We start from the raw sequence: 15,626 nt of genomic DNA on the forward strand, positions 1-15,626 counted from the left end.
TTATTTATATAATTTTTTTAATCAAATTTTGAAATTTAATTATGTATAATTTTTTTGGTAATCAAATTTTGAAATTAAGTTAAATGTAAACAAACTAGTATCAGATTATGAAATTATTATTTTTAGTATCTATCGAATTTAAGAGTCTATTAAGCTTAGCTATACACTAGATTTTGAAATTCATCAACTATACGTACCTCTCAAGAAGATTTGCTGGATTTTCGATTCTCATCACATTTCCCATCTTTCATATTATTATGTTATCTTGTTTGTTGTTATGTTAATTATATAATATTTTGAATTGTTGTAATGTGAAAATAATATCTTTGACGTGAAGCAATGATAAGTAATTAATATGGTTATTAAAGAGTGAATGAGTGTAAACTCAAGAAAAAGAGGAAAAATGGTGTGAAAAATGTAATTATTTAAATTATAAAAAAAGAGATATAAAAGTCTAACTAAATGTAATTAATTATTAATTATAAATAAACATTTAAATATACGTTTCATGTTTCATAAAAAAAGTTATTTATTCTAATTGATAGTTGAAGTTTTTAAATATTTTTACTTGCTTTTATTTTAATAACTTTTTTACATACCAAATTATTTTAAGCTAGTATTTTCTACTTTAAAAACACAAATATATCCACATTATTTATGTCATTGTTTGAGTAAAATCAAATAAGTGGTCCACATAACGAATGCTAACATTTCAATTATGGATGTTAACAATAATGCAAGAAAACCTATGATAAATAAAAGGGGAGGGGAAGGAAAAATTGGAGAAGTGGGTATAGTAGCCAAATCTACCGCTTGCTACCCCAACGACCCCGCAAGAGCAAACCCCGGCGACCTCACGCACTACCGACCGACTGGAACCACCACGATTCCAACTCTAGCAAGTCTTTGCAGCGGCCGTGGCTCTGCATCATTGACAATTTCTCTTCCTCTTATCGGTAAATTCTCTTCCTCTGTCTTGGTTTATCTACTGGAAAATGTTTTGCTGCTGTTTTGTGATTTATGGAGTAGAAATTTATCAGTATTAGTCTTGTTCTTACAGTAGTGGAAGCTTGCACCACTTTAAGTTTGTAGGCATCTGAATCATCTACTGAAATATAATTTGTAATGCAGTTAAAGATACACCATCAGGACAACTACGATGGGAAATGCTTGATTTGTTGGACATTTGAAATGCGTTTTAGAATTATATTTCTTTTGTTTCTAAGTAAAATTTTGCGGCGAGTGCTATTCTTGATTATCAAGGTTCGTTTAATACGTGGACTATATGGATAGGTTATTTATTGAGTGGATTTTTGCGGATGCCGCCTAAATGGGTGTATGCTGAACCGCATGCCCAGCTCCATTTTCATTTTGGAGAGAATTCATTGTTGAAGATAGATAAAATAAGTGGCCGTTGATTTGTAGAAAATGGGACGAAAATTAAAGGTTGTTTTGTGTATGTGATGCTGAGCAGTTAAAGCATAATATTTGTAATATTAAATATTTATTGAAGGATAAAACAAATACATCAATTAGGGATATCCGCATTAACTAATTTGTTGTGTCAAGGATATATGTGCCAAGGATACATCTTATGATTTGTTAAACTGCATTTGTGATTACTAGCTTACATGTTTTTTTAAGAGTAATTCTCAGCCAACTTTAACAAAAGATGCAGGACTCCCTAGAGCCAAGACATGAATTTTGGGTGGGTCAACGAGTGTGTTCATTGGGCGATCCTCAACGAATTGGTACAGTTAAGTATGTGGGACCTATAGAAGGCTATTCAGACACTTGGGTTGGAGTTGACTGGGACAACGGAGAAGGCAAACATGATGGATCCATGAATGGTGTCCGCTACTTCCATGCTAAATCAGATAGATCAGGGTCATTTGTTCGTCCCCACAATCTAAACCAAGGGATTTCATTGCTTGAAGCTCTTGAAAGTCGATATAAAAGTGACTCTACAAAAGATGAAGAGGGTATATCTCAGGCTTAAATTCATTTGTGTCTAAAACATTTATATTTAGGGGCCATGAATAAGGGTGAAAATAGTTTCATTTTAAATTTTGGCACGACAGAAAAGAAGTCAACTGTATTGTAGTTGAGCTGTTTTCTCTACCGTTGTTACCAAATTGTTACTGTATTTGTTTGGTTTTGTTGTTTTCATTCTTCGAGGTTTCAATTGGGGTGAAGGGGGAAAAGGGAGGGGGGTGGAAGGTTTCTTTTGTTCCACATGTCTTGATTTAGTCAGTACAATTTTTGTAATTATATTTTATTATTATAAATTCTCTAAATATGTGGTAGAGAAAATCATCTAAGAAATGTACAACTGACAAATTATAAATTTTGAATTTTGAACTCCATAATATTCCTGCCTATTGATAATAGATTGTTAGAAATTGATTTGATATGAAGCCCCGAGACCATTTTGTGTTCTGTTAGTTATATATATTTTTTTTCTTTCAGGTTAAGAACTGAGAAGGTGTTCACAATGTTTTTGAAAATTTACCCCCATCCATTCTAATTATTATTATTATTATTTTTTTTTTTACATTCTAGTCTGTCTGTACATCTTTTTTCTGTATGCATACACTGACAAAACCTGGAAAATAAAATGTATTTTTTCTTTGTTTTGAGCAGATGAAATGTATGTCCTTTCAACAAGCAACCAGAGAGTATCTGTTCAACTTTTGGGTAAAGATCAAATTCAAGATAAGCTAAGAAGATTTGATGAATTAACTAGTGTATCATTGCCATACATGGGCATTAGTTCCCCTGGAATCCCTTCTCACATTAATAACACGGTGCCAAGTAAGCTTGATTCTAGGACACTCCCATTTCTTTGCTAATATCAAGATCAATACACATTGGCTTAGTAATATCAGTGGTTTTGTTTTATTTTAAGATAAAATTGCTGTATCAATAAATTAGTTGCTTGTACGTTAGGTTTTATTTTTGGTTAAGCTCTTTTCAAACTGGAGTTATAATTTGTAACTTTGATTATTTGATATCCTTTTCTATTCTGTTGCATTTTCAATATAAGTAATGAGTTCTGTTGCAATTTTCTCTCTTTGATATCTTCAGGATCCTTGCACTTTAACCGCGTTTTATTTTTGTTGATAGATATAAAAGAACTTGACCTGACTGGGAACTTGCTTTCAGAGTGGAAGGTATGTTCTGCAACCAGGTTTTGTCTAGCAATCAATCCCTGCTACTGGTTCAGCTTCTTATTAACTTCTTTTCAACATATCATGCAAGTCTTACCAAGAACTTCAATGATTTGTGTTTTTGGTTCAACTTATTTTGAAGAAATAATAACTTTTTTTATTAGCTTCCTAATAGAACTTTTGAAGAGAAATGTACAATTACTTCATAGAAAATAAGCTTTCTTTAGTGAAAACTGGATCTGATTTTCTATTTCTAATTGCATTTTGGTTGAAATGTGTGTATTATGAATATCTCCTTTACATTTTAATATGTGATTACGATTACTAGGTTTTATTAAATTCTACTAAGTTTTCTTTTTGTATGATAGTGGATTAATTGGTTTTAGCGTATTTGATTTTTGGTACAATGTTGACACTACTTTGATAATATTTCTACTACTGCAAACTACCAAGGCACTTCCTCACTCTTTGTTAAAATAGGTTCAAAGTAGGTCAAAGTAAGCTTTATTCAAAAGCTTTTTTGGATAGTACCTATATATTGGATTACTTGTTTTTTACTCTTTCATTGGCATTGTATCACATAGATCTGCTGTATATAAATATGACTACCTATATAAATATTCCTTGTTTTTTACCTATATAGGTCTGGATATTAACATGGTATCAAAGCCATTGGTTATAGCCTAACCTAGTGAAATTTGATATTTGTTGGATTTATTGTTCTACTCGCTATCGGCCGGTATCGAACCATCCATTAATGTTTAGTCCTACACTCGAGATGTATATATTTCAGCTTGAGGGGTGTGTGTTGGAAGTCCCACCTCGATTGAAGATAGGACCAAATCACAACATATAATAAGTGGGTGCAAATTTTACTTTACAAGCTGATTTTGTGGGATTGAATTAAGCATAAAGTTTACTTCTTAACGAATGCCATAGTTTCACCTTTCTCTCTCTCTAACTCTCTCGCACATACATCCAATAATCCTTTTTCGATTTTCATCCAAAATTGTTGTGGTTATATTTGTCCAAAAATGTATGGATTGTGATAATCTAATATTTTAAATATAGGGAAAGCAATATTATGGTTTCAGTTGTGAGAAGAAACCAACAATCATGTATTATTAGGTATAAGCGTAAAAATAAATGTCATGTTGGTATTTAAGAGATAAGTCAAGAGCAATAATGTATTGTTAGAATGTGATTGAAAATAACTTGTTTTGCAGTAGGATATTTTCTTAGAAAGTGAACTTTAAACTTAACCTCACAAAAACAGTTTGGTAAGTGAGGTTTGTACCTATTTATATACTATAATTTAGTCATATCTTTATCGATGTGAGATCTTCAATATCTCATCTTAAGCTCAGAAGTGGACATCCTGAGCATGAGACTAGATATTTGTAGGTGGTCTGATAGTGAATGACACAATAAGTCCAATAAACCTAGCTAGGATTGAAGTTTAAGCCTAACTCAATCCCACAAAACCAGTTTAGTAAGCTGAGGTTTGTACCAATTTATATATTCTAATTAAACACATTTATAGTCAATTTGAGATCTCCAACATATTTGATAGTTGGTAGGGTGTGTAATTAGGCAAAGGGTGTTGTTATTTGCAGTTTGTGGGCATCATACTCTTTGATAAGCCTGTATGAGACAACAAGCATATTGCTGTATTGCATGCCATTTATGTGCTCAGCGTTATATTTTATTGGTTTATCAGTTGGTCTTCTGTCAACTATGGGAGTGTCTTAAGTGATTTCCCATTTCTTATGTGTCAAGGGATTGGACAATCTTGCTATATTTCTTTCTTCTTTTTTCTAGTTACAAAGGATGTCTAGACGTTATGTAAGGGGAGGTGGAGGGGAAGTGAAGTTTAATGTGGAGACAAAAAGGTCTTAGTGGGACTTCAACATAGCAAGGCTAATGGACTACAGTATATTTCATTTTTTGTTTAATCTTCTTTCCTGAATTGTTATGTAGAAATCTTTTTAACTATAGTTCTTGCCCCCTTTTTTTTTTTTATCCCTTTTCTATTAAAAAACCTATGCACTGTTCATGTACGAGATCCCTTTTACTTAGTTTTTGTTTGGTCTACCATTTTGTTAGTGATTGATTGAGGGTACTTGTCATTTACTTTCCTTTCAATTGATCTCTTTGCAGGATGTTGGCACAATTTGTGAACAGTTGCCTGCTCTGAGGACAATCAATTTATCCAACAATTTAATGTCACCCTATAAAACCAATATTCCAATACTGAAAATCATCCAAGTTCTGGTTCTAAATAATACTGGCGTAGATTGGGAACAGGTTCCTTCTATATCTTTTCTAACGTTTCTTTAATAAATTTACCTGATGGTTTAAATAGGAATTGCTAAATATTTCTTTTTAAACTGGGCAGGTTGAGTTGCTTAGACAATCGCTGACAACAATTGAAGAGCTACATATAATGGGAAACAATATAAGCAGAATACTGGTATGTTATCTTTCGTTCGGTATGCTTGCCAAGTATCTTAAAGCTGTAGGCTTACAATCTTCCTCCAATTTGAGAACAGATTAAAACACATTGGAAACTTACACAATCTTTTAAGCACCCCGGAGCCTGAATTTCGATGTTCAGTTTGGGGTATCTGAAGAACTTGTCTCCTTCTCTCATTTTTATTTACTATCTCAAGTGATTGCTTTAGAATGCAAGCTGGACATATTTAAGGAATAGTGTTGCGGATATAATCCAAACATTTCAATATTTCTCAGCCTTTATAATGGCTGTTTCACATTGAGATGTTTTTTTTCTCTTATCTGGCTGACTGGCCAGTTCGATGTGCTACACTATTTCTGTTTTAACATTAAAATATGGTGTACTTTTTTTTTTTTCGTATGGAGGTAATTCCTTTTGTACGTATTAGGTTTTCCCTTTCGTGTTTAATTTTATGTTGCTCTTCAGTTGCTGGTCAACTTTTAAATATAAATTACTAGCATTCTAAAGCCTTCTAATTCTCCTTTTTCAGCCTGGGTCATCCTCTATGGTTCAGGGATTTGATTGTCTGCGGCTGTTGAATTTGGAAAACAACTGTATAGATGAATGGAATGAAATCATGAAGCTTTCTCAGCTAAGATGGTCGGTAATGGCAGTTTTGTTTACTTCTAGAATACAGTCCTGACACCATTTGTAAACGATTCTATCTTAACTTTTAACCACGTCTAACTTCAATAAAATATACTTCCATGTTGATCATACCTAAAATTATAACATAGGACTTGATCTAACCAGTTAACAATTTAGTTAGTACATTATAATTTCTGTTAACTACTGAGTGTGAGTTGTTGGTGTTAGTAATCTTGTAAATTGTGACTGATATATTGTGTAAATAGAGAAATATTGTAATTAAGATGTGATGAGCTGTATAATTATGTAACTCTTGTTTATTATATTTATAACTCTAAAAGAGCTTCTGCTGTGTACTTAAAACACGGATTTATTCATATGACTCTTGATTTTCTACTTCTCAAACAGTTAGCATCATGGTAAAGTATATAATTAGCTTGAAATATTGATTAGAAGTCCCAGGGGGTATCTGTATCACTGGAAGTACTGATTTTATCTTAGAACTGGCCATAAGTATTCTTCTCTTCTTTGTTCCTGTATTTCCTCCTCAGATCAGTGCCCCTGCTTTTGGTTAGATTTGTTTAAGTCAGTCGATTTGATTTATTTATACTTGGTTATCTTTTTCAGTTTGGAGAAGCTTTATTTAAACAAGAATTGTTTGAATTCTCTATTTTATCCGGATAATAATGAGCGGTATGAATCAGAAGTTACATGCTATAAACCCTTCCAAAATTTATGCCGCCTTCTATTGGGTAATATTATAATTTTCCTCTTGATAAATATCATTTTCTACATATGCCAATGAAATCTGGATTGTGGATACCAGTTGAAGGCTTTCAAATCATGTTTCAGGTAATAACAACATTGATGATGTGGCCTCCATTGACTCATTAAACTCTTTTCCTAATTTGGTGGTAAGGTTTATACTGTGAAGTATTGAACTGTATTTAGTATAAATTCTTGAGTACGCATGCAATGGTTACTTTGATGTATCTGTAATGATGAGTCTAGGACTGCAGCCTGATATGATCCTAAGAAATTAAAGAAATTGAACTTCTCTTGAGAGTTAGAATTAACTTAATGCATTCAAATTTTTACGGAAGTTATCTTCTTCAAAAAGTTTTGGTGGAAAAGTTGGTTTTAACTTTTGAAGAAGTTTGATCAATTTTACTTTTTGGTCTCTTGTTCTACAATTGCTTGCTTGCTGAGAAGTTTATTGGAGCATGGTCTATATCAAGTAATCCATTTGAAAATGGTAAATTGGGGATACAATTCAAGATTATTTTGTAGCTACAATTGCCGAAATGATGTCTGCTGGTCCATTACCTTTACAATCTTCCTTTGAGAAAGTAATTGACTTGCTTATAATTTATCTTTCCTCATTACCAAAGGGACCATTTTCTCCTTATTTTTCTCTTTCACTGGTTTATTTTAGACTGAATTTTGCAATGCTAGCTTCAGTTCTAATTACTTATTTTTAATAACAACGAAGGATATCAGGCTTTCTGAAAACCCAATTACTGATCCTAGAAGAGGCGGGGTTCCAAGATTTGTTTTGATAGCTCGTTTAGCAAAAGTTCAGATATTAAATGGGAGTGAGGTATGACAGAAGATATCTCTGTTGCTTAGTTGCTTCTTTTATATACTCTTTTACTAAGCATAATGTTTCATGTCTGCTATACCTTTCAGGTTACTCCTCGTGAAAGGAAGGACTCTGAGATTAGGTATGTTTGTGTTATACACCCTTTTGGCAATTGAAAGTCTGAAGCGTCGTTTATGCTCATCAATTCTGTGTATTATTTTATAATGCATTTTATCTGTCTTTTTATTATTGTTGCTCATAGATGTTCGTTTATGGTTTATACTCATTTGGACTAAATAGTTGGTTGGAGATCTGGTTTGTTTGCCTCCCTGTAATTATATTCCTTGTCATTCCAGTGTGTGTGTGTGTGTGTCCATTTCCTTAGATGGTGGTGGTTCATTTGTGGGATGCATCTTGTTGTCAATGCGAATCATACTTGCCTTGTAGTGTTAGATACTTCTCTTTCATGAAATCTAATTGCTTATTTCCATGAACTTTCAACCAATTTTCCTTATAGAAGAGGAAATGAAATTTAGGAATGTTAAGAAGGAAACTTTAAGTCTAACTCAACCTCACAAAACCGGTGAGGTCTGCATCCACTTATATACTTTAAATTGACCTTATCTCTAGTCGATGTAGGACTTCTAACATATCTTCTTCACACCGAGGTACATATATCTCAAGTATAGGACTAGACATTAATGGATCCGATAGCTGGTGGAACAATATATCCAACACCATAAATCTTGTTAGGATAGATTCTAACAATGGCTTTGATACTATGTTAAAAGGTGAATTTTAAGGCCAATTCAACTCCACAAAACTAGTTTATAAGGTAAGGTTTGCACCTACTTATATATTTTAAATTGACCTTATCTCTAGTTGATGTAGGACTTCCAACAAGAAACAACAATTGACTCCATTTTTTATGGTATCTCCTTCTTAGAACATGTATCAGTTAGCTTGCTTTTCTTGACCACATCTCAAATAAGAAGCTACACAACCATAGAAACTGAATCAATATTTGAGTTTCCCATCCTGAGGACTAAATATTGTGCACCTAAAAAAAGTACAAGTACAGAATACTTCAATACCCAACCAAAGCATTAAGTATATGATGGAATAGGACATAAAATTGATCCAACCTACGCCTGTATGTTGTGTCAGAACCTAGCTAAAAGCAAGTGCAGCCTCCAGAACCTTTCTGATCTAGTTGTAGCTTCCTGTACCATGGCACTGCTGCCTATACCTAGAAGGCCTTTCAAGCTGAGTGCTTAAGTATGCCACAAATACTCAAACTTATGTTTTATTCATTGGGTCACCCAAATAATTGTTAAAAGTTAAAACAAGGTTGTTGTGGCAGAAATATTTAATCTGTTTGTAGCATTCATCACTTTGAAATTCACCACTGGTTAGAGTCCTCTTTAAAGACTGACCATTAGACCTTTTTTTATTTTATCAATCTTTATACATGAGATAAGTGAGGCTTTTGAACCATGGTTATCTTTTGGGTTTAGAGTTCAATTAGAGTTTTATATGCAATTAATGTATGGTACGAAGCAACATTATCTTTCTATTCTTACATATTATTTACAATTCTTATGCAGGTATGTTCGGCTTGTTATCTCAAGGTTGCATACTAGTCCTGAAGAAATCAAACAGCATCCCAGGTAAATTCACGGACAATATCTGGAACCTTTGCTCTAGCATTAATGTTTGGTATATGTTGTGATGGCAATTGAAAACTGATGAAAATGCTATCAGAAATCAGTTGCTGTAGGTTCTTATGGGATTAAAAGAGCAAATATGTAATAATGGTTCATGGTGTTCAGATTTCGAAATTGGAAAAAAGACGTGGGTCAGAACTAGTGAATATGATGGTTGAGATTTCAATAGAAAACCAAGAGGAACAACGAAAACCTAGGTTTTACAGCTTGTGTTCTTAGGCATTATTTTGTCTGAGACTTGGATTGACTAGGTGAATAAGGTTCATAGCTCTTAATTTATTGGTTCTGTATTTTTTTTTGGTGGGATATTTAAGAGGGTGTGGTTGAGTTGTTTTGTTGTTTTGCGCTCCTTAGTTGTGCATGAAGCTCAGACACGTTTGGCGTGTCTCTGGGTCTAACACGTATAGGACGCCAACACACGTACAACACATATTGATGAATTGTCCAATTCAAAAGACATTTTTTTTTCTGTAATATAATTTTTGACACGGTTCCAACATTATGTTAATAAGGATAAATACAATGATTTTCTAAAAGCTCATAAATTATTGTATGAGTTTCTATTATGATTATATAAATAAGAAACAAAACCTATACAATCACATATTTAGATTATATATGATTTTGAATACATAAGTCTTGATTGTCAATTTAAATAATTCATGATGATCGAATATATATATATATATATATATATATATCCGTGTTCTCGTATCTTATATATCAGTGTTCTGTTACTGTAGATATTAATTGAAACTGGATGTAGACGGGATTATCAATTAATTTCCAATACAGGTGAACTATGTTTTGTGAATATATTGGTGCAATTTGCTACAGGTTATACGAGCTTAAGAAGATTCATGGAATTGAGGATGAAAGACCTTCAAGTGGAACTACTGTCCCGCAAACAATCAGCTCAGGGTTATTGTGTATGGATTACGGTTGTTAAGTTTGCATATCTGCTTGTTTTTCGGAATTTGAAATATCTTTATTTGATATTGAGATTAATGCAGCTATCACTCTGAATTGTGTTGGAGCATCCATGGGTGAGAAGCCACCATTGACAAAGAAGCTTCCAGCAACAACTACAGTTAAGCATCGACACTGCCTTAGTAATGCAAAGTTCAGTATTTCAAGACTTAAAAAACCCCTCTGATTACCTTATTTTTCTTAGGTCGGTAAGCTGAAATCTCTATGCGAAAGCTTTTTTAAGCTGAAGTCCATGAAGCTAAAGTTATATCTTCAAGAAGAGGTTTGCTTTTATCAAGATTAAGATGTGCTATTTGTTATTACGATTGTCTGATTAGATGATTCAAAACTTCCTAAATGAAAAGCAGCAGCTTCCAGACAATCTTAAGAAATCGTTGTGTTCTGCTCTGATTGAATGAAATAATTTCAAATTGATATTTGGAAAACCATTTTTGTGACAACTTTATTATGGGGAATGAGGGAGGGAAGATGAAGGACCATATAACATAGCAGATGGTCATACTTGTTTATATCATCTCAAGAAAGTTTTGCAAGATGAGTATGGTTTTTGCAGAGAAAAAAAAAATCTTTCTTGATTTAGTTGCATGTCTTCGCATTATGTATGCAGGGTTCTCCATTTCCTTTGATGCTTGACAATGATACTTCATCTCTGATGGACCTTGGAATTGGAAATGATTCTATTATCCTTGTAGACGAAGAAGGGTCATAAATATATTTGTGAACAGGTTCCCATGTGTTAAAAGACTGCATCCTTCTGACTGTCCCCAACTCTTGGAAGTATGGCTCTCTCTCTCTCTCTCTCTCTCTCTCTGTGTGTGTGTCTATATATATATATATATATATATATATATATATATATATATATATATATATATATATATATATATATATTTGTAAGTGGTACACCTGTTTAGTTGGTGACGTTCTTTTATCAGGGGTGATCCACTGGTTCTCTGTAAATCACTGGTTCTTTTATACATTTGCAAGTAGATTTCGGCCTTCTTCTTTAAGAGTAGTCTTTAGAAAATGACCATAAAATTAATAACATTTTTTTTTATGGAAAGATGGGTATGCAAAAGATCACTATATAGCTTATGATCTCAATCTCAAGTTACATCAATTATTTGCAACATACCAAAATGACATAAGAAATAAAGAACAGCCCGTTTAAATACAAGATAGCGCGGGACTAACCGAAACCCATTTAGCTAACAAGGTTATAAAAAGGTAAATGGAAACTTTTTGTAAAATTCATAGCGAATGAAATCTTACCACTATACATGGAGGAGTAACATCATAGTTGAAAAGTTTATCCGATAATAGTTGCAGCACAATGTGAGTTGGAAAAAACTTGAACCACTAACATTGAATCACTCCTTGTCAACTAATTATGCCATTCTCTATCCATACTGAATCCAACTGTGTTTACTACTTCTGTGATCTTGGCGTATAAAGCAACTTGCTGATAAAGGAAAATAGAAAAGAAACTAGCAACAACAATAGAATGATCCTGAATAAATTCCCCTACGAGTAGGTAAACCAGGTGAATCTTTAGTTGCCCCATCAATATTATATTTAATTTATGAACATATAGAAGGTTTTCAAGTCAGTGGAATAACCTCAGAACTAGGAAACGTGTCAACATAAACAAATCTTAGCTCACAAAATTCCTATATATTTGAATCCATAGTAAAAGAAACCTTGCCAACCGCATACACACGATGACAGCTTCTATTATTCAAAATTAAGACATTCTCAAAACAAATTAGATTCCTGTTGAACTATATGACATCAATGATATAGAAAATAGTAGAATGATGTACCAAATAGACCAACTAACTCCCGGAGCACTTTATTGAATGGGATAAATCCTATTCAGTGGACCATCTTTGTTAGAAAGAAGCTTAAGACATTTGCTAGTATCATAAACAATGAACTAACAATCTGAGCAAAATGGTGGTAATCTTTCATATTCTAGTAGAACAAAAAAGGAAAATCCCTTGCTGAGGTTTGTGCTTCCTATGATTACTACCTGCACCTTATACTAACAATACAAAGACTAGAATACTCACTCGTTGCATTATGCTGCCGTTGTTGCCGCTACTACAGTCATTGCTGTCGGTCTGAAAATCTTAATCTGAAAGTCTTGTTCTGGGAAGTTAAAAATGGTAAGAAAATAATAAAACCTTCACTTACCTGAACGTAAATACGGTCATTACAGCATTACCAACTATAAGCCACACTTTTTTCATCTTTATAATATTATAAACTACTCTTCATTTTTAAGCATTTTGACTCATTTTTATTGTGGCATGTATATTCATTTTTCAGTGCATTTATTCGACCTTAAACGAAATATAGGCGTAAACCTTATATCCATAATTATAATTAATCCCTAATTTAAAAGATGCGCCTCCAAGCAATCTTGAAAAACTCTTTAAGCTTTTAGAACTGTTCCAAATAAAAAAATAACGAGACTTCGATTAAAGAAAATATTCGGCTGACCACATTAGAAGTTAAAAGAATTAATTTTTTTATTATATATATTATTAATATTAAAAATAATAATGATATATATATATATATATATATATATATATACACATATTATTAATAATGAAAATAATCATAATTATGATAATATTTTTGTAATTTATAAAATGATTTTCTTTTATTATATATATAAATATTTAGTTTTTATTTTTTATTATATGTATATATTAATACTAATAATAATAATTATAATAATAATATTTTTTTAAATTTTAAATAACAATTTTAATTTTATTTTAGCATGATTTTTACTATTTATATTAATTCTATATCCTATTTATTCTTAGGTTAAATATAGTGGTCCCTATTTTTATTGGTTTTCTTCTATTAGGTTCCCGTTTTTTAAAAATGATCAATTTAATCCCTGAATTTGAAAAATCAAACCAATCAAGGACATTCCGTTAACTTCCCTGGACGGTGTTAAATATAGATCAGTGCTTCCTTTTTTCGCTTAAGCTAAAAAATTTCGCTTAAGCTAAAAGGACAGGTTCCAGTTTTTTGCTGTTGTGAACCATTTACTCATGTAATGAAAATGATCCTCTGTTTTTTGCTGGCTTTCAGCCATCTTTAATGTTATTGGTTTGCGATTACATATGAGATTATTAGTTCGTTGCACTCTCATTATTACTGGCTTTCAGATTATTGATTACATATCTTCTGTCACGGTTTTTGTTGCATAATAGCAACTAAGATGGTGATTTTGTGAAATTGGATATTTCTGTGTATTTGGACTGTTGATACGAGTTTATTTATTCAATATAAACTTGTGTGCACGGTTGAATTGCAGTTTTACTTGCCCATACCAGAAGTCACTACTTCAACATCCAATTTCTTTAAAAATTGCAAGTAGCAAGGTCAAATTCAGATTTTGAATGTATTAGTGTTGTTTGATTGACTTTGCAATCATCATTTGAAGTGTCTCTGGAACATTTTCGCTTGTGCGAAACCATGCTCGCCTAGGCGAAAATGTACTGCAAATAAGAATGAATCACTGGAGCTTTTTAGCTTGGGCGAAACTTGGCTAGCGTGGGCGAGATCTTTCAAAACCGGAACCTGTCCTTTTAGCTTAAGCGAGAAAAGGAAGCACTGATCTATATTTAACACCGTCTAGAAAAGTTAACGGAATGTTCTTAATTGGTTTGATTTTTCAAATTCAAAAACTAAATTGATCATTTTTAAAAAACGGGGCCTAATTGAAGAAAACCAGTAAAAATAGAGACTACTGAATGTATTTAACCTTATTCTTATGAATAAAATAATAATCATCTAATTTTATCTATTAAAATATTTTTTAATTTATCATATTTATTATTCACAAACTTTTATAAAGTTTTTCTTCAAATCTCTTTATTCTTTTCTTCAAATAGTGTTCTTTTATATAAATTTACACCTTAATATCAGACAGGAAATTAAAAAGGTTTTTTCTGTTAATTTGTATTGATTTGGGAAAGAGAACAGACTGGACAAGTGGGATTCGTCCTGTATGCCATCTTACAAAGAGATCTATGGAGAAAGATGTACTTTTACAAAAACACCCTTGATTTAATATTACGTGCACCACTCTTTATTTTTCCGTTGCTTATGTTTGTCCTTCAAGGTGCACCACTGCTTATGCTAACATAATTAAGATCCTTTCATTTCACTTTATTAATTATGTGATAAAAAAAGAAGATTTCTTTCCTCATAATAATCATTAATACTTAAATATTTATTTTTTTCTTTTGAAAAAATAGTTATTATTTAAGAATGAATATTACCTTCTTTTTTTTTGCAAAATTATTGAATAATTAAAAAAAATATTTTAACTCATTTCAAAAATCATTTCATATTACTTTTAGTATCAAGATAATTTGATAAATTTGATTTTTATCTATTATATTTTCTTTTATCTATCATCCGTCAAATCATTAAGAAACTTCACTCTCAAATACAGTGACTTCCACCCTCAAATTTCTTAATTGAAACACAAAAATCACCTTTAAATTCACTTAAATTTATTCAATTCTCTTCAAATTTTCTCTCCAATCCAAACATTACATAAGAAAGTTTTAAAAATATTTACTTAAGTTTTTTTACTTAAATTTTAACATGTATTTCAGTTTTAAAATTATCTTTTAAATAAAATTATATTTACTTATTATTTAAATTTAATAAATTAAAATATTATAAATATTTGCTATTATCTAACACTTTATTTACACAGTATAAAATAAAATAAAATAACAAGTTTTTTATATAATATAGTTATTTCTTATATTTTTTAACATCAATCATAATTGCATGTTCAAAATGGGCATTCTACATAAATTCCTGGCTAGGCCTTAACCGTGACTTTATTCTAAAACCATTTTGAATTTTAGAGAATATAGCCTTTAATACTGTTACATTTTTCACACCAGCTTTCTCGAAGACCCATCCCTATATATATATATATATATATAAGTTGAAACATTGTGAATGATTCATATTCCAATTTCGAGTTTCTTGTGATATCAATCGTG

General features: G+C 31.6%; 1 protein-coding gene across 3 annotated transcripts; it reads left to right on the forward strand.

Moving 5' to 3' along the window:
• The first annotated feature begins 737 nt into the window (after positions 1-737).
• LOC106775693 (tubulin-folding cofactor E) lies at positions 738-11,582 on the forward strand. Of its 3 annotated transcripts, none has more exons than XM_014662845.2 (16): positions 738-956; positions 1,673-1,982; positions 2,644-2,814; positions 3,127-3,173; positions 5,331-5,477; positions 5,569-5,643; positions 6,176-6,285; positions 6,901-7,025; positions 7,126-7,187; positions 7,766-7,873; positions 7,963-7,997; positions 9,463-9,525; positions 10,420-10,511; positions 10,596-10,672; positions 10,757-10,834; positions 11,180-11,582. In XM_014662845.2, the coding sequence occupies exons 2-16, from the start codon at positions 1,673-1,675 to the stop codon at positions 11,279-11,281; spliced, it is 1,602 nt and encodes a 533-aa protein (XP_014518331.1). In that variant the 5' UTR covers positions 738-956; the 3' UTR covers positions 11,282-11,582. The 3 variants fall into 3 exon arrangements, with proteins under 3 accessions (XP_014518331.1, XP_014518332.1, XP_014518333.1); XM_014662846.2 differs by having other exon boundaries at positions 2,644-2,697; XM_014662847.2 differs by having other exon boundaries at positions 1,679-1,982.
• The last annotated feature ends 4,044 nt before the right edge of the window (positions 11,583-15,626 follow it).

This window comes from Vigna radiata, chromosome 10, assembly GCF_000741045.1.
Source record: "Vigna radiata var. radiata cultivar VC1973A chromosome 10, Vradiata_ver6, whole genome shotgun sequence".
Classification (NCBI taxonomy): Eukaryota; Viridiplantae; Streptophyta; class Magnoliopsida; order Fabales; family Fabaceae; genus Vigna; species Vigna radiata.